The sequence below is a fragment of the Haliotis rubra genome, unplaced genomic scaffold (genome assembly GCF_003918875.1).
Source record: "Haliotis rubra isolate DU_JTF1 unplaced genomic scaffold, ASM391887v1 Scf152, whole genome shotgun sequence".
NCBI lineage: Eukaryota > Metazoa > Mollusca > Gastropoda > Lepetellida > Haliotidae > Haliotis > Haliotis rubra.
In genome coordinates, this window is record NW_025765470.1 from 1,753,588 (window position 1) to 1,778,110 (window position 24,523).

Below are 24,523 nucleotides of genomic sequence, written 5' to 3' on the forward strand. Positions count from 1 at the left end.
ATGCTCATCTAACGGTACACACAGTCACCTCAACAGTGACGGTCTACATCCACAGAAGGATCGGCAAAGTTGGCGAACCTTCTGGACTTCTGCTGTCAGTTGATCAGCATAACAGTCATCCTGACTGTCCACAGCAGAGTAGGCCACATTCCAAGAACCAAGAATGTGTTAGCACATACACTAACCTGTCCAACGCACCCATTCTCAACGGACTGGATGCTACATTCAGAGATCTTCAAACAGATCATATAAGAGATGGTTGAACCTTTAAGAGACCTCTTCTCCACAAGGGTCAACTGATAAAATTCATCTCATCAATATCAGATCCACGGACAGGGGCAACGGACATGCGAAGCATCTCCTGCCTAGGACTAAACACTTACGTGTTTATCCACCAGCTCTATTACCTAGGGTATTGCAGACATCAGTCAGGCGAGAGACCCACAACTATTTGGGGCACGCCTTTTGACCAGCGAGAATATGAATTCCTATTCTCATACAAGATCTAGGACTGCTTCTACTGCAACTACCAGAGTGTATGCGAATCTACTAGTACATCCTCACACAAAGCAGGCGACGGCAACCCAGAGGTGTTCGCTACACGCGTGTGGACTGTATCAGACATGCTTGAACAAGAGAGGATATTTCACGAGCAGCTTAAAACGGTCACACTAGCTTTACGCTAGTTCACCATAACTTGTCTGACGACAAGTAGTGACGCTTTGAAACAAAAGATACGCTTCAAGGATCGGCTTCACAGCCATGAAAGTGACACATCCTCAAGTGGTGGACTACCTTTGTCACCTAGACAAAGGAAGCGGTAAAAAAGGGTCAACACTCTCAACATACCTAGCGGCATTGAGAGCAGTTATCGTCATGAGGACGAGTGCAACTAACTAAAGTACCAGAGTTACTGGCCTTACTATGCCCTTTAATTGGAGGACCAACATCAGAGATTTAAAGCTCCGGTATGGGACCTCAGTGTTGTTCTACGACATCTCACTAGTGACATCTACGAACCATTACAGAGAACATCATTAGAGTTCTTGACACAGAAGGCGCTGTTCCTGATAACCTTAGTAACAGCAGCAAGGATGTCGGAAATACATGCTCTGGATTGAGAGAACACGATTTGATGCAAATCAAACATCGTGCATATGGGACTGAGATGGGACTTCATAGCAAAGAATCAACTGCCAGGTCATCCAGACAGACAGTTCCACGTCCCAACACTATCATCAGCCCTTGGACCACAGGATACGCAGGGCTTATCCTTGTGCCCAGTACGAGCATGGAAAGTCTACCTACAACGCGATCCAGGTCCATGAGGACGGAAATTCAATCTTTCGTCTCGATATCAACAGCGGCACAGACGAAGGTCTTCCACACTAAAATATCAAGCTGGATCAGAACTGTCATACTACGGGCCTACAAAGCAGCAGGACTGGATCCTCCAAGAGCCTCCAACCCACATGAAGTGAGAGCTCTAGCGTAATGCTCTCTATACTTGGAAATCGCTCTATCAGGACGATAATGGAGGGCTGCTTCTGGAAATGGGACATGGTGGTTGCCAACCATCACTTGAAGAACATCGCCACTGAGGACGGCTTTTACATTCACCATTTCGGCCCACTTATTGTAACACAACAATTGACAGTCCCACTAAGGCGCTGAGACGGAGTCTCGCCCTTTTGTTGCATAACTTACTAAGTTTACACTCAGCGGAGTTCTGCTTAAGTCATATGCACGCCTAACAACTAGCATAAGTAATATGACCCAGTACTTGTAAGGATACTTGTACAGGAATGGGTCGCTTCTCCACTTGGTGCTTGCATCAAGAGTTAGAGTCGCAAAATCCACATACAATGTTAACACATGAAAGGACCAAAAGTTAACTTTTGTGGTCCACCCATTTTAAGGCAGCTGGAAGGTTAGGGTCGCAACAGCAGCAGAGTTTACTAGTAAATACAGTGCCATTACGAAGTTCCCATAGGGGGGTATATAATGACGTAAAATTCACTAAAGAAATCCTAAAGTGCTTTTCCCACCACCTTTCCCGTAGGATTCTACAAACAAAGAGCATGAGTCAGGATAAGGAAAAATATGTAATTTTCTGAATAAAATTGATATTTTATACTTATCCTGACTCATGAGGTAAGCCCACCCATCCTCCCCTCTAGACACTTTGGATTTCCCTGCAAATTCAAGTGTCTGGCTCATAATCAGGAGAGAGTGAGGCATGAGGGCACGGTGGCGCCACAGTTTCCCACCTAAACGGCTGGAGAGATAACTCTTGGTAGGAGTGATTTTACGTCTATTCTTTATTGAAGGGAGCTTCAATAGGAGATACAAGTGTTCCACTATGTTCGCAAGAAGAAGAAGACAAGCAAAAGAGCATGAGTCAGGATAAGTGTAAAATATCAATTTTATTCAGAAAATTACATTATTGTCCCCCGCCAGAACGGGGGACTATGTATTCAGCGGTGTCCGTCCGTATGTCCCGATTCTTGTTAAAGCGATATCTCATTAAACTGTTGTACGCAATGTCTTCAAATTTGGTGACAGCCTACATTGGAAGATTATGCAGACACCAGTCGATTTGGGTGACCTTGACCTTATTTTCAAGGTCACCACGACACTTTGACGACTTTTCAAACTCTTGTTAACGCGATATCTCATGAAATGTTGTACTCGATGTCTTGAAATTTGGTGACAGCCTACACTAGGGGATTACGCAGACACCAGTGGATTTGGGTGACCATGACCTTATCTTCAAGGTCACCATGACACTTTGCACGCTTTTAACTCTTGTTAACACGATATTTCATGGACTGTTGTACCCGATGTCTTCAAATTTGGTGACAGCCTACATTGGGGGATTTCACAGACACCAGTTTATTTAGGTGACCTTGACCTTATTTTCAAGGTCACCACGACACTTTGAACACTTTTCAAACTCTTCTTAACACGGCATCTCATGGACTGTTGTACCCAATGTCTTCAAATTTGGTGACAGCATACATTGGGGGATTACGCAGACACCAGTTGATTTTGGGTGACCTTGACCTTATCTTCAAGGTCACCACGACACTTTTCACACTTTTAACTCTTGTTAACGCGATATCTCATGGACTGTTGTACCCAATGTCTTCAAATTTGGTGACAGTTTACATTGGGGTATTACACAGACACCAGTTTATTTGGGTGACCTTGACCTTATCTTCAAGGTCACCACGATACTTTGACCACTTTTTAAAGGCAATATCTCATAAAACATTGCCCCCAATGTTTTCAAGTATGTTGACAGCTTACATTGGTTGATTATGCAGAAACCAGTCATTTCAGGCATCTTGTATGTGACCAAAAAATTAAAAGTAGTAAATATAGATATTCCATTCTTTAGCGGCAGGGGACATTGCCATATCAGTGGCAAACACTTGTTATTATTTAATGTGACAGTACTGTGGTCAGTGGTCATTGTGGTGATAAAATAAGACTGTCAACATGGACAAACATGTCAAAGATTTAATTTGTAGTTATGCACCACAGATACTGAATAATACATCAACTGCTGACTTGTCATTGTTTATGTTACACAATATCTGTATTCATTACTCAGTATTCATGATGTGCATCATAATTGCCACATAGTGGATCCATTGTAGCCCTAGTGTCTTCCATGTAGATCAGTGATCCAAATATCCTGAAAAGTGCTTGCCTCAGATTCAACAGACCGAAAGTATTTCAGACTGCAAGTCTGAATGTGATTACCAGTACCCAGTCTCAGAAACTAGGCTGACTTGGTTGACACGTCATCGTATTTCAATTGCATAGATCGATGCTCATGCAGTGGATCACTGGGTTGTCTGGTCCAGACTCCATTATTTAAAGACTGCCGCCATAGAGCTTGAATACTGCTGAGTGCGGCGTAAAACTAAACTCACTCATTCACTGCCGTGAGTAGGCTGGATTAAGCAACCTATCTGAAACTACTACTGTCATATCACTGTCAGCTTAATGTTTAGTAACAGGAAAGCTTGAATATAGTGTGAAACGTTTACTAAATTGGTGTAAACGATAAGACTGAAACATCCTGGATTGTTAATACTTAATACTTTTCACCTAACCCATACAACTGCCTATTTTCGTGAGATAATGACTTGTGATAGTCAAGTAGAGGTGACAATCCTCCAGATCTACTGAACTGCATCCATTATTCATGTCCTCTTTCACTAGATCATGGGAAGGTTCAAGATGTATTCTCACAGGAAAACCATCACAGGCTAATGTAAACCTTTAGTTGATCCCAAGAAAGATTAGAATTACAATGTATGTCTCAAAAAGATATTTCTGTTGAAACTGATAAACATCTGTAGAAAAGTAAGAGCAATAAAATGAACACATTTTACGTTTCAATGGACCAAGAGATTGGTCCCATGACTGTGAAATTGACTGTAATAAGTATATGAACATCACATTAAGACATGCATAATTTGGCATGAGACAATATTCTAGAAATAACGGAAACGTTGTCTGAATCATCCATATTCATCTGGAACTGCCTGGGAATTCTCTTGCATAAAAAAATCTACAATCATGATTGGATTGGAAAAAGACTGCATGCCCGTGAAAGAGTATTGTCACTTCTTGTCCTCTTACAATCCAGTCATGTATTCAGTGAATCGAGCCATATTCCTTCATGAATTCAATATGTTATTCGTGAACACTAAAATCAAATACAGTAAAATCCTGATGAGTCGAATCGCTGGGAACCAAGTAATAAATTCGACTTATCGATGTATTCGAGACATAGGTATGTCTATGAGGGTAGAAAAAAAGATGATGGAGTCCTAATTCCTCCGCCTAAGCATTTGTTTATCTAATGATGTCCCTATCACTAATAGGGGCACCTTTTCAGTTCCAGTCTGATTAGCACAGACAGTGATTTCCGTAAAAAAACTAATCTGCCTTTTGAGCTCACCCGTCAATGGCGGAAAGGTGTGAGCCGAGCTGGTTTGTTAAATGGATCAGTTTGCTACACCAATCAACTTCTCATTGACTGACTTCGGCTTTTGTATACAAGATTGCTGTTGTTTGAATCTCATGGGACCAAATTTCCTTCCCGAGTCATCGTGTGTATTTATGAGACGAATTCGTGTTACCGGAAATCAAATGATAACAACTATAACAGGGAATGGTCGGGACCGACCGGTACTTCGAGTTATGCATAATATTCGAGACGCCGGCATTCGACTCATTGGGATTTGACTGTATTTACAAATTATTTTATAACATGTTTTGTATTTGGGACTTGTCTGTTATTTATCAACGTGAGATATGCTAAATGGAATGTATGCCTGACCCCAAATGGTTCCGTCATTAAACTGTAAGCAACATTGTCACTTTTTTCGCCTTACAAAAAAATATCATTGAAATCTTTCAACCTGAGCAAGTACCTGACATGTTTGTTGGTTTAATTCCTTGACATCAGACAAAGAATTCATGAATAAATAGTTCTATTACACGTTAGTTGTTTTCATAACCCTATATTGCCTCTGAGTACATTTGTTGCAGTCCAAGTCTGTACTTCCAATATTACTGAACAATTTACAGGCACAAGGACTGAAACAATCAACTCATTGACAGTCAACAACAGGCTACAGCTATCTATCAACTTACTTCAACAACTATCCAGCACCTTTGATAATCACATTAATATGATCAGCCAGTTCTGAATAGGTTAAAGATTTAAAATGTTAAACCTTGGTGTTTTGAGCACATATGAACTTAAATAGTCTTTCTTCATTTTTTTTTGAGGAAATAGCTTTCTTATAAACATGCTCAATAATGTACATGCTTGCTGCAACATTGATAGTTTGGTCTTCAGTCTTTGAATGTACATACTCCAATAAACTACCTGTTAGTGATAGTCAGTTCTTAGATAACTGAAATGCTGTTTCATACTCAATAAAACCCAACCTCACTCACTCGCGTGTGTTTGCGGTGTGTTCGCAGCGCGCGCGTTTGCTCGCTTCACTCACACACTAACTCAGCTCCAGCAGACATTTGGCATATGACTTCACTAAATGTTTGAGCTCCAGTCTGTGATATTGTGTCTGCTTACTGAATGGTGTTGAGAACCCAGATGAGATACACTATTTTATTACCCACGTGGTCAACGTATGGGTAGTTGCATACTAATCTCGTACGTCACACGAGTGTCGTATGGCGTTGACTTGTGTCGTAACGACTTGACCTGAGATTCTAACGATTTGATTGGATAACCGATGACCTCTCAGTTAGGTCACATTGTAACGGAACTACTTGTTCATTCATAATAAACACGTGAATTCATTCATTCTATAACTTAGATGCATTGTGGGATTGTAAACATTGTGAACGTTACCGTGTCGCTGTTTAATTGTGAGTCGAACTGAGACATTATATCTGTCGAAAAACATAAAGGGGGTGCTACGGAGTAGTTTACTGTAGGAGGTTGTACGAGGCGATGACAACTGACATGCATCGTGACGTCAGTTACCAAGGGGATAGACAAGAATGGCGTAGTGACGTCAATACAGTGTGACGTCATGCAAAAGTGACTACAGAACAAAATTCTTCCGCAAGCTCTTTATGAAACCAGTTTCGGTTTGAAACCATAACAATAACAAAAATACGTTATTTTGTCAATTTAATGCATGTAAAACGTGGGTAATAAATGAAATACCACACTCGGTCTCCTAACATACGAATTATACGAAACTCGTGACCTTCCTATGGTTTCTGACCTAGCTTTCGCTCAGTCAGATACCATAGGAAGGACACTCGTTTCGTCCAATTTGTATGTAATGAGACCTCGTGTAGTATTCTCTATTTATGGCGTTGTTACTGTTGCAGCACTGTGAGATGAGATGAGATGCATTGTGTGATGTGTGATGTTGTTTCCATTACAGCGCCTGCTGACCGGTGTGGACAACCTGGAGGAGGTGCACTCTCTGGAGATGAAGGTGGACACCACAGAGACCAGCCTGGGCAACTTCGGGGGACTGCTGCCCAATCTCCGCCAACTCAAGCTGTCTGACAGTATCATCTCAGGAATCAGGTACACATGACCAGTTGGACGTGCTTCATGACACCTACACTAGCGCTCATCTCTGAATATATATCATTTGATAGCAACAAATAATTCATTTTAAATTGCAAAGGAGCCCCATTGAGATGGGAGATGAACCTGAGAAAATCGAGACTTGCTTCATTTAGGGCTTTAGTAGTACAGAAAGGATGGGTGGCAGGGAAAATAATGTGATTCAAGGACTGTGAGACAGACTAGATGACACCTACCATTGTAAAAGGAAGAAAAATCTGTCATTAATCATAGCAGCTGGTTTGTCACAATTATGAGATGGTCATTCCATCAACACAAGTGAGTGAGTTTAGTTTTACGCCACACTCAGTAATATTCCAGCTATATGACAGCGGTCTGTAAATAATAGAGTCTGGACCAGGCAATCCAGTGATCAACAGCATGAGCATCGATCTACGCAATTGGGATACAATGACGTGTCAATTAATTCATTGAGTCTGACCACCTGATCCCGTTGGTCATCTCTTACGACAAGCATGGGTTACTGCAGATCAGGATTAAATTGTTGGTGTGGATTAATAAATGTGATTGGAAAAGGATAAAATACAACTAAAATACTGTTCAAAGTAACCTAAATCAAACCTCACCCTGGAAGTATTTTGTTTTTTAGTTGACAGTTATTGCAGAGCTCGACCGCCTCTGCTGTGTAGTGGTTAGAGCGGAAGGTCACAGGTTCGATCCCTGGCCGCATCATACCAAAATACGTTAAAATATGGTACTTGTTGGTCCCTGCCTGGCACTCGGCATTAAAGGGTAAAACATGGACTGGTCGGCTCGGAGTCAGTATGTAATGTGTCTGAGTGGGGTATTCATGCTTCACTGTGGCATGGTATCTCAGTGGGCTAGCACTATAAAACCAGCTAAAGCCTGGACTAGTAGAACACATACACACGCATGCACGTCGTCATATGAGCCAAATATTCTCAAGTACGACGTTAACCCCCATTTCACCTCACCTATTGCTGAGATCCTTCCCACAAGGAGTAGAACTGATCAGTGGTGAATCATGTTTTTCAGGGACATTGGGTCCTCTCTACGAGGTCTGCGGGTCTTGTGGATGTGTCGGTGCGGGTTAAGCGAGCTGGACGGAGTAGCCTCCTTAACCAGTCTTAAGGAACTCTACCTTTCGTACAATGATATATCCGACATCAGCCCCATCAGCATGATCGACACGTTAGAGATCCTGGACCTGGAGGGGTAAGTACAGCATGGTCACACATTGTCGATCAGGGATTTACATGGAGTCCTATATTGGAGGGTCCCTGGGACTCGTACTCTTTATTTTAAGGCGTCCTGGACTACAAAATGGGGGGTTCCAGACACTTAAATATTATTATTAATAATATATTGTAACATTGTTGTAATTCAGTTACTGTTATTGTATTGTGTATCATGATCGTCACATTGTTACAGTAATTAAATTGCAAATGATACCATAACCCATCTAGTAGCAGACTCAGTGATAACTTCTTGTTACTTGATCGAAATTTTTACAAACAGTATTTGGGACTTTTTCTGCATCCCTGTGGATGCGCTAATAAATTTCATTGCGTTCATTGTCAATTTTTATGCATATAGGACGCAGGAATTCGGGTCCTATAAATCCCTGGTCCAGTTCCATTATAGTCCAAGCATACTCAGCACACTTAAGTCATAACACATAGGACTGCACGGTATTACCCGTATGCCGGTATATCGCAATACACCTTTAAACGATACATATTGCAATGTTTTTTGTCAGAACCGGTATATTGGATAATAACGATATATGAAGTTTTGTGATTGTTTTAAGTTAAAATCTGCAGAAATTTTAATTCATACTGAATTTTCCATTGTAATTATTTCCAGCATACTTTATGTACAATAATTCAAGAAAAAGAGAAGAAAATCCAATCCCTCAAAATCAAATATAAGTTCGAGATTTGTTATCACAACCATAATATATATTTTTAGGGCTTTAGTCTCTGATGTATAATCAATGTCACTGTCAAACTCTGAAGCTCCCAATATATAGCAATGCGTATCAGAATACGGGTACCTGAATCGCAATATACTGCAGTTCATTTTATTTGCCAATACACATCCCTAATAGTGCAGTTTCTAAGATGATGAGGTTGATTATGATATAACAATTGATTGGGTTACCCATTATCATTCAAGAAGCTTTTCAAAAAGCATCTGTTATGGATTAAAAAAATAAGGGTAAGGTGCTCTCACTGTGTCCGTGTAAGTAATCCATGCAGTGTTCCATAGGTCAAGGACTGTTTATTTTCTGACTGAAGAATCAGCTGGAATACTGCTGACGGTCTTGCAAGACAACATTCACTTTCCACTTAATCCTTCTCAAGAAGAATAACACATCACACTCTTGAAAATATTTGGAGAAACTCCTGGATTACATACGTTTGGTTTTTGACCTGGCAATTGGATTCTGTCACATCCGACATCTTGTGGGACCGCCTCTGTGGTGTAGTGGTAAGAGCGTCCGCCCGGAGAGCGGAAGGTCGCGGGTTCGATCCCCGACCGCGTCATACCAAAAGACGTTAAAATATGGTACTTGTTGGTCCCTGCCTGGCACTCGGCATTAATGGGTACAAAAAGGACTGGTCGGCTCAGAGTCAGAATAATGTGTCTGAGTGGGGTATTCATGCTTCACTGCGGCATGGTATCTCAGTGGGCTAGCACTATAAAACCAGCTTAAGTCTGGGCTAGTACAGACCCGTGAAGATCCGGGGTAGAATAGGTCTTCAGCAACCCATGCGCTTGCCATAAAAAGGCGACTATCTTGTCGTAAGAGGCGACTAACGGGATCGGGTGGTCAGTTTCGCTGACTTGGTTGACACATGTCATCAGTTCCCAATTGCGTAGATCGATGCTCATGCTGTTGATGACTGGATTGTCTGGTCCAGACTCGATTATTTACAGACCGCCGCCATATAGCTGGAATATTGCTGAGTGCGGTGTAAAACTAAACTCACTCACTCACTCACTGGGCTAGTACAAGCAGCGGCACATACACATACACATACACACGCATGCACGTCGTCATATGAGCAAAATATTCTCAAGTACGACATTCAACCCAATTTCACCTCACCTCACCTCACCTCACCCTCACCTCACCTCACCTCACCTCACCTCACCTCACCTCACCTCACCTCACCTCACCTCACCTCCGACATCTTGTTGAATCCTTTTGGTTTGTTTTGTCATCAGAAACTACATTAATGACGTCAGCCAGATCCAGTACCTAGCCATGTGTCAGAGTCTAAAGAGTCTTTCCTTGGAGGGCAATCCAGTCTGTCTCATGCCCCATCCAGAATCTCAGCAGGTGAGTATATCTCGTGTTAGATCTTTGCACTTCTGTCAATCTCTCCTTACCCGTGAAGGTCCGGGTTAGAATGAACCTTCAGTAACCCATGCTTGTCGTAAGAGATGACTAACGGGATCGGGTGGTCAGACTCGCTGACTTGGTTGACACATGTCATTGGTTCCCAATTGAGTAGATCAATACTCATGCTGTTGATCACTGGATTGTCTGGTCCAGACTCGATTATTCACAGACCCTGAGGGGGAAATCTCAATTTAGCCCAATAATAAGCGTGACTTAATTAAGTCTTTACAACTGAGAGAGAAGGACTAAGTGACAGTCAAGTCATATTGTCCTCCTTCAGGGCTCAAAGTCACTTGTTAATTACTAGTCTTTGCTAGTGAAATTTTATAATTCCTATAAAAACTTTTAAAACCCTTATATTATGATTTAACTAGAATATCTTGAAAACTTTTGTCTGCAAAGTAACTCAAATTCAACAATTGTTTTTTTTAGCCAGTGGACTTTCAACTTATCTTTTTAAGCAAGCTCTTCAGAATGTGAACCTGCCACCACCACACCTCCCAGGAGCAATTTTCAAAAACTTGACCATCTCTTTATATACAATGTCCTGGGTCACCTCATGGAACTGTGTGATTGTATCTGAAAAAAGATTATTCCCTTGTTAAATATGTAAGTCAGTATCTCATATGAGATACATTAAAGAAAGTTTGACATTATCAGCTATGCTTTTGTAAGAGCTTTAAGATAATTGTAGAGAACATTGAGAATTACACTTGTGTGTTGACCACATCTACATATCTGTACACTGTAGGGCTGGTGGACTACCCAAAAATCTTAAAAAACAACAACATTCAAAACAGGCCAGTGGATATATGCCACACGCTCTGCGCATGCACATAGCGAGTTGAAAAGTAATGTGAAACCAACGAATTCATGAAGTCGACGGTCTGGTGATTTCGACGATTGCATATAAATTTGAAAAGTTTTCGATCGCCGGGGTACAGACAATTACTCCAATAATATAACACATTTAAGTGGACAATTGTATCCTGGACAGAAAATTATAAAATGTTAAATAACAACAATATTCTGAAAAACAGTTTAACATGGATGAGATTTATAACCATTTATGGAAAACATAAACAAGCACAACCATTTTTTTTACTCTGTCGTCCCTTGCATGCAGCTAGATCTCGATTCTAGGCTTACTGAAGGCGTATAACTAAGTAAGGAACAGAGCTCCAGATAAGATTTAGCTCAATTGTTTGGAGTGGGTATTATGAATGTTGAGTGGGTATTTCATTTTCCGTTACCCACTGCTTTCAAATATGTGCGTATTTCAGTCATATTACTCACCTAACTATATGTCATTGAGTAAGTTTACTAAGCAGGTATGTTCTGCCTTATGTCATACCTAATCAAAACCAACTTAAATATAATGTAAATGGTTTCATAAAAAATCACTCATCCTATACTGACAGTACAACACTTGTCCTATACTAACAGTACAACTTGATAGCAATCGATGTTTTTTTCATTACGCAAGCGATTTTTATAAATATATTACGCCGTACACATTTGTTTTAAACTTTTTGCGTATCTAACATTTTAATTGTGTAATTGGTACGCCACAATTATTTTCAGTGCTTAATTGGAAATTTTCTTTGCGTATTTTACCCGGATACGCAGCTTATCTGGGTCTCTGAAGGAACATGCCAACTACATAAAACTGTCTTACCGTGAATTGCTTGTAGAGATGAAGGAACATCGAATATTGAGTAAATTTTCAAGAAACCACAACACGAGGTCAAACACGTGGGAAAAGAGCGCATGCGCAGAATGCAGCAGCGACATCTGGATGTCTAGGGGCCGCAACTCTGGTCCGTACTACTGGTTAACATTAATAGCCTGTACAGTCTTCGATCTGGATTCAAGTTCGAATCCCTTCAAACAGAATATCATAAAGTTGTTTTAAGAAAGAATTAATACTTTTTACAGGATGGTAACACTTATTGTTGCTGGGTTTATTCAAATATTATGCGTTAAATTCTCATATCCACAAAATATTGCAAAACCATGAAAAGTTCTTCATTTTACACACCTAACTGTAAAAAGATCTTCTGTTGCACATTTAGTGAAGAAAACTTATTTCAAGAAGGAATACAAATTAACTAATAACAAAAAATGAAGAAAATGCTGGTCGAACTTTAGACATCTATTAAACGTTGAATCAACCTCTAGGCTTAGACGTCGAAATGGGTATCGCTTGAATCAACGCCTAAAAGACTTTGTTATACCGCCTAAACCAGATTTATACCTCATTTAGACATCTGATAGACGCCTTGTGCCTGCTGGGGAGTGAGTTAATATTTAGCATCACATCGGCAATATTTCAGCCAATTTAGGACGAGAACAATTTATAAAAATATCAATATTAAAATCAATAAATTGAGAATGTAAAATACCTGTCATCGAAGGAAAGTAAAACTACTAGAGTGTCACAGCTGTTAATTAAAACTAGTATGCTATCATAAGAATATATCACTATAGACAACAGGACACTGTAAAAATGGGCTATAGATCACCAGCAACTGAAGGTAGGTCACCATACTAGGGACCATGGGGACTTACAGTACCTTTGCTACCTGCATGGACCATAGCCAAATTTATATCAACCCTTCAGCAGCTGGTGATTGTAGTCAAATTTAGACATAAATTAAAATGACAAAAATACTACTTTTAAAAAATGTGGTAGATTTAAATTTCCTTTGAATGTTTCGGGACTTACATACCCTCCCTGTGTAGAAAAAACTTAGAGAGTTTCCTAATTTTGAAAGGTATTGATATTTTTGCAGACAAACTATAACTACAGGGAGTATGTGAAGAAAGTCTTGCCTAACCTACAAGTTCTGGACGAGGAGCCACTGCTGGACGGGTCAGCTACTGACCGTAAGCCCAATGCCTTTGAGGATGACTGGGCTTACCTGGAGGAACTGCAGAGAGATGCCTTGTTGATGGAGTCCCTCATTGACACTGTAAACATTGGTACAGAGACAGGTGAGCCCACTCACACAGGGAGACATGATTCTATTTGAATCTGGGGTGGTGGGTAGCCTAGTGGTTATATGCTCAGCCATCACGCCGAAGACTGGGTTTCGATTCCCCAGATGGGCACAATGTGTGAAGCCCATTTCTGGTGTTCCCCGCCGTGATGTTGCTGGAATATTGCTAAAAGTGGCGTAAAACAAAACTCACTCACTATTTGAATCCACACTGAATGGTTTCCAGGCAACAAATTCAGCAGAAGTGATATGCCAAAACAGTTGTTCTCTGTTAATCAATCTCTTTACATATATCTGCCAAAGAGAATTTGATTAATTTTGTTTATGGTCTAAGGATTTTGTGAGGGTGCAATAGATGTCAAAATAATTAGCTCACCTGAACAATGGCTTTGAATTTTTGTATTTTTTCTTATCCTGACTCATGATCTTTTGCTTATCTCCCTTTCCTTGCGAATGGTAGTGGAAACACTTGAATCCCTTGAAGTTCCCAAAGCAGACCTAACAATACACTCACCCACGAGTTACTCCTTTTTCCTCCGTAAACAGTCATGTGACCAGCCTTACTTGTCACTCTCTCCCTTTTCGCCCAAGCGGATGGTTGGCCGAGCACTGGAGTCCCGTATACGGCATTATATCCTTTTTATCTAGATCCTATTCTTCAAAATTACTCTGTGTATGGATTTGGCTATAATTACTTTGTATTATATGTGAAAAAATTGTAAAAATTATTTGTATTTGTGTCATAATTTCATCGTAATGTAACTTGTTTACATTTCATGAATCTTGCAGTGTTTGCAGGCACAGGTTATCCGTGGCTGATCCTCACCCCCAATGCCCCTCGTGCATCAAACCATGTTCTTCCAGCTTGCGCTGTACTCATTGTGTTGATTTATCAAATCTACAATTTAATCAATATTTGTCTTATATCTATAGACGGGCCATGGATCGGGTGAGGAAGTCATCACAAGTCACGGCTGATAAATCAGGAGATCAGCCTGCAAACCGTATGTTGCTTGTTACTGCTGAAATTCATAATACTGGTGCTATGTTGAGTACGTTGCAGGGGCAGTCGTCTGGTACGGGGGCGAAGAAGAGCTCGGCTACAACGCAGTTGACACCGGCTCAAAGTAAGAAAAAGACGTCATCTTCTTCTACGTCGCAGAGGAGAGCATCTGTTACCAGATCGGAGGGTAAATCTACGCGGCCTAGTAAGTCAACGCATCAGTAATCCTTCAACGAAGAGATTTTACCTCCGCATGAAGTAGAAGTTTTTTGATGAACCCCCGCTACTTCTACCCGATCGGTACCTACAAGATCGGCACGCAGACTCAATCGACTTCCACGACTACTAGATCGTATCCTGCAACTGCCACAGCAGGCAGCTGTTTGACGAACTACCACCAACTTCTCAACGGAGTGAAGTTGAGGCACACAACTCATCAGCGTTCGCGTACGCTTCATCTACACCGCAGCAGCTTCAATCAACGCAGAACTTTGATCCGGGTGAATTTATGAGGCAATTCACCAACCAGATGATGGCCATGATAGAACATTGGTTCGAGGAAGAGGAACCTCTCATCTGCTGACAACGTGCGCAAACCTATGGGCTTGCGCGAACCCACGGACCTGCGCGAACCTACTCCTCAGAGAACTACGTCTCAAGACTACGTTGACGAACGTATACCTTTGCAAAGGTCTCCACAGTCTGACGACTCTGTCATCTTGGAGGAGGATAGAAGACATGAGAAGCCTTCTCACACTTCAACATCTGCGAACCCTCAACGTTCAAGAACACCTAAGGATCCATCTCCTACACCAAGCCGCTCTAGATCAAGGTCTCATATCTCTCACAGACGTTCGCGGAGTCACTCATCACGAGACAGAGGTTCGTGAAGAGAAGGCTCACGCCACAGAGGTTCAAGAGATGTATCCAAGAGAGGACTCTCAAGATATACGTTCGCGAAGGGAGGAATCTACAGATAGAGGTTCGAGAAGGCAGGGTTCGCGATAGGAAGGTTTGCGAAAGGAAGTTTAGAGAAGAGGCAACGCAGACATCTACAGGGTTCGCGAGCCTAGGGCTTGCAAACCCTCAGATCAACAGACGATATCAGTAACACAGACATTTACAAATCAAAAGGCGATATTAGCAACGCAGGCATCTACAAGGTTCATGAACCCAAGGGTTTTCGAAACCTCAGATCAACAGGCAGATATCAGCAAAGCAGACATCTACAAAGTTCGCGAACCCTCAGATCAACAAGCAGATACCAGTAATGTAGACATCTACAAGGTTCGTGAGCCTTAGGATTCCCGAACCCTCAGATCAACAAGCAGATATCAGTAACGCAGACATCTCCAAGGTTCGCGAACTCTCAGATCTACAGGCAGATAACAGCAACACAGACATCTACAGGGTTCGCGAACTCTCAGATCTACAGGCAGATAACAGCAACGCAGACATCTACAGGGTTCGCGAACCCTTAGATCAACAGGCAGGATGTTGATGTAGACTCTATTACCATACGGCTGAATAAAACGAAGCTATGATGAAAACGGATGGTTTTGTCAGAGTTTATAACTCAACTAAAAGATCTACAACATGTGCGATCTCTACAGTTTACAGCCTGCACAACTCTACAACCTGCATGAACCTTATACCTGTATAGGTTATACCGGGTAGCAGATGGCCTGCGGATATTGTCATTCACTCACTCACTCCAACCTAACAGAGACGTACTGCATATACGCTGATGACTTCGACTCCAATATGATATCACCTATGAAGCCGATCTCTCTAGAACTGGAGAACCTCAAGGCGACCTTTGTAAAGGGCTTAAGGTTAACAACGCCTTCAAGAATCCTTGAACGGCTGTACAGATGATATTATTAACACTCGTCACTCAGCGTGGGGATTAGGATTTTATATCCTATCAACCAGAATCAACATCGGTATTTCTTCAAGATCCATACAGACATACGTCTCGACAGCCTCCTTCGTCATGCTGGCTTATATTATCCACAATGGGAATACGTGATTTATATCACTGAACAAGATTTTACACTTGGAGCAACCCTTATTCAAGAGGTTTATATGAGCGGCGTAGAATTACACGTCCTTTTACTCAGCCAACTAATTGCACCAGATTTTATGGAGGCCAACTTGCTACAACACCGGTGATGTCATGCTTGGAAGCTGCACCAGCAAGTTTACTGACTTGTAAACAAACCCGTGGTACTGGGGAATACTTCATCGGCAGCCTTGGAAACAGTATACAACTACGGACTGTTATCATGGAAATCAAATAGATGTCTAGCCTTGACAGCAGGATAAACGATGTTTATTTTGGGAGTTGTCGCTGATAAAAGTTGGTACGAGTACCTGTCCCCTGCGATGCTACACTGGAGCCAGCCTTGCTATAAATAGACAACGGTTCGATGTATGCTGATCAACACAGATCGCCTGCGTATATAAGGGGAAGAATGATGTATCATCACTGCAATCAGAGGTTAGCACTTCCAATGGAACGTCCTTCCGTTTGGAATATCGTCGGCTCTATGATTATTCATATGAATAACCAATCCTATCGGCACCTATCTGCAGCATCGAGGTCTACGCAGTGCCGGTTATCTGGACAATGGCATACAGGTTCTTCAAAGTGCCAATCAACTCAGACAGCAGCTGAACTTCACAATTATGTTGCTCACGCAACTAGGATGGCTAGTGAACCTGGTGAAGTTGGAGTTAGAATCAAACAAGATCTTCAATTGCTGGGAATAAGAAATATCACAACACAGAATCGAATTGTGGTCCCAGAAGATCATTGGGTCAAGATACAAGCCATGATTTCACAAGCAGTCATCTCTCCGTTAACACTACAAACATGGCAATGTCTACTCGGTCTACTAACCTTGACTCGCACAGGAAGGTTAAAACTAAGGCCACTGCAACGGTTCCTGACAAAACATCTGGACAGCGTCAACCCTATCTTGCTGCCAGACAATCTTAAGAGGTACCTACTTTGGTGGACCCACAGGTCGAACGTCTGCGGAGGGACCTATTAACAAGAGCCAGCCTTCGTCACACATCTCTACGTAGAAGCATCGATACAAGGTTGGGCTGCACATTTCAACAAACAAGTTGCATCAAGGAAGTGGTCCAAAACAGAGCAGCATCTTCACATCAATCTGCTGGAGATGAAAGCTGTGATCAACGCCTTACAACTATGATCGAGCTCGCTGTTCAACAGAATGCTGAACTCTAAAGTGGCATTCTCCATAAATTGGCAAGGATCTACAAGATCACCAAGCCTACTACAGCTCACATTCCAGTTGTTTGACACCACGGAGGAGGCAAACATCTGGATAAAGGCGTGTCACATACCCAGAGCCAAGAACGTGCTTGCGGTACACTCTCTCCCGACCACTGCACCCGTGACCTACGGAATGGATGCTCCATCCATAAGCATTTCGGCTCATCATAAGGGAAATAGGATCCCCATGCATAGACCTGGTTGCCATGAGGTTCAACAAAAAACTACAGTCGTTTGTCTCACCAGGTTCCAGATCATCAAGCCTGGGCAACAGATGCACTGAACATATCTTGGGAAGGACTAAACACTTATGCGTTTCCACCACTGATATTACTACCGAAGTACTGTTGAAGATCAACCAGATGCAGGCGCTACAACTGACTTTGGTCGCACCATACTGGCCAGCGAGAGTATGGTTCCTAGACCTAATAGAAGATCTCGGAAGTCCAACAATCAAGTTACCAGATTGGCCAAACCTACTCATACAAAGCAAGTCCACGGGAACCCAGTACTGTTCCAGCTACACGTGTGGACCGTATCAAAACATGTTTGAAGAAGAGAGGATACTCCGCCAGGGCAGCCAAGGGAATAACCTTAGCGTTACGCAGATCCACTCATAACCTGTGTGATGACAAGTGGCTGAAGTTTGAGACTTATGCAAGGCGGAAAGGCTTCATTACGATGAAAGCTACTCATTCTCAAGTGGCAGAATACCTGTGTCATCTAAGACAGACCAGACATCTGAAAGGTTCGACATTATCTACCTCGCCGCCATCAGTACAGTGATTACCATGAAAACAGGCATCAATTTGACGAGAGTACCAGAATTACTTGCTCTGCTGAGATCTTTTAAACTGGAGGACCAGCAAAAGAAGTTCAGAGCTCCGGCCTGGGATTTGAATGTAATTCTACGTCATCTTACCAGTGATGCCTACGAACCTCTAGACCAGACTACCTTCGAGATGCTGACACGGAAGACTCTGTTCCTGCTTGTGCTAGCCACGGCAGCTCGAATATCAGAGATACATGCACTGGACTTTGGTCGACCCAGATTCGACACAGGGCAACATGCTGCAGTTCATCTAGGACTTAGATGGGACTTCCTTGCCAAGAACCAACTACCTGGTCAGCCAGATAGACAGTTCTACAATCCTCGGACCAGAGGATATAGAGGACCTATCCTTGTGTCCTGTCAGAGCCCTGAAGATATATCTTCAAAGACTAAGACAAGGAGACGAAAATTCAAGCGCCTGTTCATCCCATTATCCACAGAGACATCAGCAGAAGTCTCAAGAACGACGATATCGTTCTGGATGAGAGCCGTCATATTGAGAGCCTATAAAGCAGCAGGAATAGAAACTCCAAGAGCTTCCAACCCACACGAAGTCAGAGCATTGGTGTCAACACTAGCTCTGCATGGAAATTGCTCTATATCAGCAATTATGGAGGGCAGCTTTTGGAAGTCGGACACAGTGTTTGCCAACCACTACCTCCGAGACATAGCCACTGTAGACGTCTCCGGCATTCACCAATTTGGGCTCTGGTTGTAGCACAGCTACTAACGGCTCCACAAAGGCGCTGAGTTGGAAAATCTCACCCTTTATCACGTTGACATGTTGATAACTTTTACTAAGGAATAGTATTAGTTTAAAAGTCCATGCGCACAGTCTAGGACAGGCTAGCATGAGTGATGAAAGATCCTGTACGGATAAAGATCTTACCTGTACGTGAAGGGGTCGCAACTCATTTATGATAAAGTTCTTATCATAATCTATGGGTTGTTATAAGATATCTAGTAATAAGAAGATACTAGTTTATCTGAAGCCACATGAATCAAGATGATTCAACTTGTCTGAGACTGAAGTAAGACAAGAAAGTGGTCCCCCCGAGTTATAACGGAAGTTGGAAGAATAGGATCTCGGAAATGCCGCTACGCAGTTCCTATGGGGTTCCCATGGGGTGGGATTCCTGATGAATCCAGGAAGTGGCCTGACCCACCACCAATCCGCCGGATTCTATAAGCAAAAGATCATGAGTCAGGATAAGAAAAAAGATGTAATTTTTCAAGTAAATTTGATATTTTTATACTTATCCTGACTCATGAGGTCAAGCCCTCCCGACCTCCCCGCTGGAAACACTTCGGATTGCACAGCAGATCCAAGTACTTGGGCAGAAAAAGTCAGAGAGAGTGACAAATAAGGCTGGTCACATGACTGTTTACGCGCGAAAAGAGGGGTAACTCGAGGGTGAGTGTATTAAGGTCCGCTTCGGGAACTTCAAGGGATTCAAGTGTTCCACTACCATTCGCAAGTAAATTTGATATTTTTATACTTATCCTGACTCATGAGGTCAAGCCCTCTCGACCTCCCCGCTGGAAACACTTTGGATTGCACAGCAGATCCAAGTACTTGGGCAGGTAAGGGAGGTATTAAGGGAGTGTATTAAGGTCCGCTTCGGGAACTTCAAGGGATTCAAGGGTTCCACTACCATTCGCAAGGAAAAGGGAGATAAGCAAAAGATCATGAGTCAGGATAAGTATATAATATCAAGATATCAAGTTTACTTGAAAAATTACATATTTTTCCTTATCCTGACTCATGCTCTTTTTGCTTGTCTTCTTCTTCTTGCGAACATAGTGGAACACTTGTATCTCCCTAATTGAAGCTCCCTTCAATGTAAAATCACTAATTAGTACTCAGCACGAGTTACCTCCCTTCCACAAGCACGGGAACGAGGGCGCCACCTCCACCCATGTGCCTCACTCTCTCCTTCTTCGCCCAGTGAGCTGGACGTGAGAGCGCCTGTGTCTCCCGACACACTATATCCTTTGATTATATTTAGTTAGTTACCTCGTATAGACATCTATAGAGGTTTAGCTAGTATCCTTCAACAATTATATATTGATATTTAGTCGTGTTTCTACTGTTTATTCACGGGGCTTGCGTGTTTGTTTCAGTGGATTCGTTGATAAAAATTCTGTTCTGTTGCAGATTACGTTTTTTTATTCTGCTGCTGATCCGCATTTAATATGCCCTAGTTGTACTGCGCCATGTTCATTTTATTCACGTTGCAGTTGCGGTGCTAATTTATCCATTTCTGCCTTTAATAAATAATAGTGCTGCGTTTGAGACGGCAGCGCAGATAGGTCGATGCGTATGCAGAAGTCTAGCCATGACTGATACACCTGAACCCCTCGCCAGTCTACTGCTGTTGATCCGACCCGGCTCCGTCTGGTGTTCCGCTAGAGTGGTGGAGAGGTGGGGACGTGGTCCGCCGCCTCAAGCGCCCTGCTTCCCAGACATCCCATCGTCGCGGCCGAAGACTAGAGTTTTTCTACTGCATCTCAACTTGCAGCGACCTCTGAGGGGAAATCAACGAAGTCTACTTGAACTTTCTCAGCCGAGATTGTTCCCGTCGCGAGATTTGGGCCTGTATGATGATCAGCCGATCATCATACCTGATGTACATCAAAGAATGACCGATCTTCGGCAACAGTGATGTCAGCGCAGATCAACATGCAGCCTGATGTACCAACGCTGATATTCTATGATCTTCCTGAGGGTCCGTCGCTACCAACACTCAACGCAGACTTCGCACCCCCAGGGCAGCGTCGACCTCTGAGGGGAAATCAACGAAGTCTACTAGGACTTTCTCAACCGAGATTGTTCCAGCCGCTGAACTGGGCCTCTACGATGATCAGCTGATCATCATCCCCGACGTACGCCACAAGAAGCGACCGGAGACAGCTACAGTGACATCAGCAGAGATCGCCATGCAGCCTGATGTCTCTACACTGACGTCAGAAGAGCATCAACCTCTCATCAGTGATGCTGGGATAGAAAATGATGGAGGCATCATTTTCTCAGACGCTGAGATACGATATTGGATGGTAAACAACCTAGATCTCTCTTCACCTTCCAAGAGTGGCAACTCGGCGCAGACATACCTGATAAAGGAAGACGAGGCAGACGCCATCACCTTACCTCCAATCGACTCGATTGCTGCGGTGCCACAGTATGTGGACACAGCCTACCATAAAGCCATAACAGTTCATAAGCCAGAGGGGTATGTTATTGGCATTAATAGATCTAGAGCGATCAATGAGATTCTTATCACCAGATTTGGTTGACACGACTTCTGAAGATGATAGGATGATCTACTCCGCTCTACTTATGCAGAACCAGCAAGAACCACACACCTGTATGAAGCTAACGCTCATATATTGATCGGTTTCTAGACACTTACCGGCTATGAGAAGTCCCCAGGCCACCTCCGCTGAAGGAGCTAGAGCCTCACCAGTTACAGGGGCGTCCACGGAGGAGTAGGCGCTTCACCGACCCCACATATTGCTGAGTCGCGGTAAAACAATACACTCACTCACTCACTCCTGTTGAACACAGAGGTCGATTCGCTGAAGCAAGCTCATATATTATATATATACTGATCAGGCTCTGACTCAATACCTTCGAGGTCGAAGAGCGAAGGCTAAGGCTCTCAAGTCTACCTCACACAAGAAATCTAGATTGGATACTCGAGCTTAGCGAAATCTCCGCCGTCCACCGAGGAATTCTCCTCCAAGGTCTCCATATATTAGCCACTTTCGTCATATATAGCTACTTTCGTCCAGTCCGTTCAAGACATCGCGCATAAGTTGTCTATCAACTGTATGCCATATGCCGATCTATAAGCCCTACGCGAAGACAATTGCACAGGCTATTTACAACACAGAACGTCGCTATATTAATTAATCAATGGCGTTGCATAGATCTTCACAGAAATCAACCTTTCATTATAGATTGCTAGAATATGCAATCCCGGACTACGATCACGATTATCTACATGCGTGACCATTACGCAGATCTGCAGACAATTCAATATCGAAATTGAACAGCAGCCTTTGTTACAGCGAGTATAACTCATAATCGTCAAAGTTTCTGAGAAGAAATATGTACAACAAGTTCAGCTTTAATTCTACAATTATGACGATACATTCATGTATACAGTCTACAAGCTGACAACTTGCAAGTTTATTGTACCTTTATATAAGAAAGTCGAATTATATTCAAAACTGAAGTTACTTTCACGACAGCCAGGAAAATAACCTACCCAGCATTAATATTACAGAGGAGGTATTTCGCGCGGAGGTTTAGCGTTTACCTTTAACCCTCGAAACATGTGGTCACTTTCGGGTAACCGGGAAGCTACGGTGAAGACCGGCGATTATGCTAATATCAACGACGGCAAGATTTTATACAAGGTTTTTCCTGCTACACGGTGACATCATTGGCGGGTATTCTACAGAATCAAAATGCCTTGTTCTGATTGGACCGCGTTGGACAACGACCTACACAGAGGTCGATCTTAGTTCACAGGTCAACACTTACGTTACAAGTGACAACTATATATCAGTGAATGAGCAAGCCTCCTTACAGTCCAGTTAATCTGAACCTTCATGATTGAACTTTCTTCAGGTTAGAGACCTTCCCTGTCAAGTTAGGGACGAGGGCGCGGCAGTCAGGCAATTTTACATAAACTTCAACGAGGGACAGATACACCTGGTTGTGCACCTACATCGTCAAGGACTTGCATGGCGAATAACCTAGGCGACGGGATACAAGTGGATCTAAATCCACAGCGCCTCTCAGACTACAGCTGAATTTCATAATCAAGCTACTAACACAACTAGATGGTTAGTAAACCTACTTAAACTTTCTGATTGGAGAATTATAGCGGAAGTTTCACCTCCAACTTGGGGATCTGAATATGGTGCTCCAACACCTCACAAGTGAGGTTTATGAACACGCCTGGATGACATACTTGGACTTCATGATCGATGATTCTATCACGATGGCCAGCAAGAGCACTGTAAATCTATCTCCACGAACCAAACAGAAGGGAATAATACAACAGATTATTTCCTCTATCATCAACTTACGCAGAATGAAATCTCACGTACTATATCTCCGTTTGGATCAGAACTGTCATACTACGTGCATACAAGACGGATGGACCCAATCCGACCTCCAGGAGCTTTTAATACTCATGATATTAGAGCTTAACTTCTGCATTGATCTACACAACGTTATTTGAAATAATGGAGGGTTTATTTTCTGGAGATCCTATATGGTGGTTGCCAACCATTATCTGAGAGATATCATCGAGGGCGTCTCAGGTATCCACCAATTCGATCCCATGGTCCTCGCACAACAGTTGACAGTTCCTGGAGAAGATAAGTCAATCTTACAGATTTCTACTTATCTTATAACAGTACTAAATAGCTACATGCTATATATAATTTGCTTAAGTTCTTTTTATCATCACAGTACTATTATTATTACATCATACAATATATAAGTTAACAACTCTACAGAGTTTGGTTATTATATATTTACCTTAACTTAATTATATCTTAAGCATAGTACTATACTCAGATTGTAAAAATATATAAGCTAACAAACTCTACAGAGTTTGGGCTATTATATAGGTAGCTTAAGCTTATTCATATCTTAAGCTCAGTACTATGTTTATATCATATAAGTATATTAGCTAACAAACTCTAAAGAGTTTTTGCTATTTGGCTTAAGTCTCATCATATCTTAAGCAATATGGTTACATTATAACATGTATTAGCTAACAAACTCTACGGAGTTTTTTGCTATATGTAACTTAAGCT

General features: G+C 42.3%; 1 protein-coding gene across 1 annotated transcript in view; it reads left to right on the forward strand.

The window, feature by feature from the left end:
* LOC124270510 (leucine-rich repeat-containing protein 56-like) overlaps window positions 1-24,523 on the forward strand; it is a 76,971-nt gene that overhangs the window by 39,177 nt on the left and 13,271 nt on the right. Inside the window, 4 exon segments of the mRNA XM_046705528.1 lie at window positions 6,954-7,102; window positions 8,162-8,341; window positions 10,361-10,475; window positions 13,334-13,535. Of these exon segments, the coding sequence (XP_046561484.1) occupies window positions 6,954-7,102; window positions 8,162-8,341; window positions 10,361-10,475; window positions 13,334-13,535 (646 nt within the window).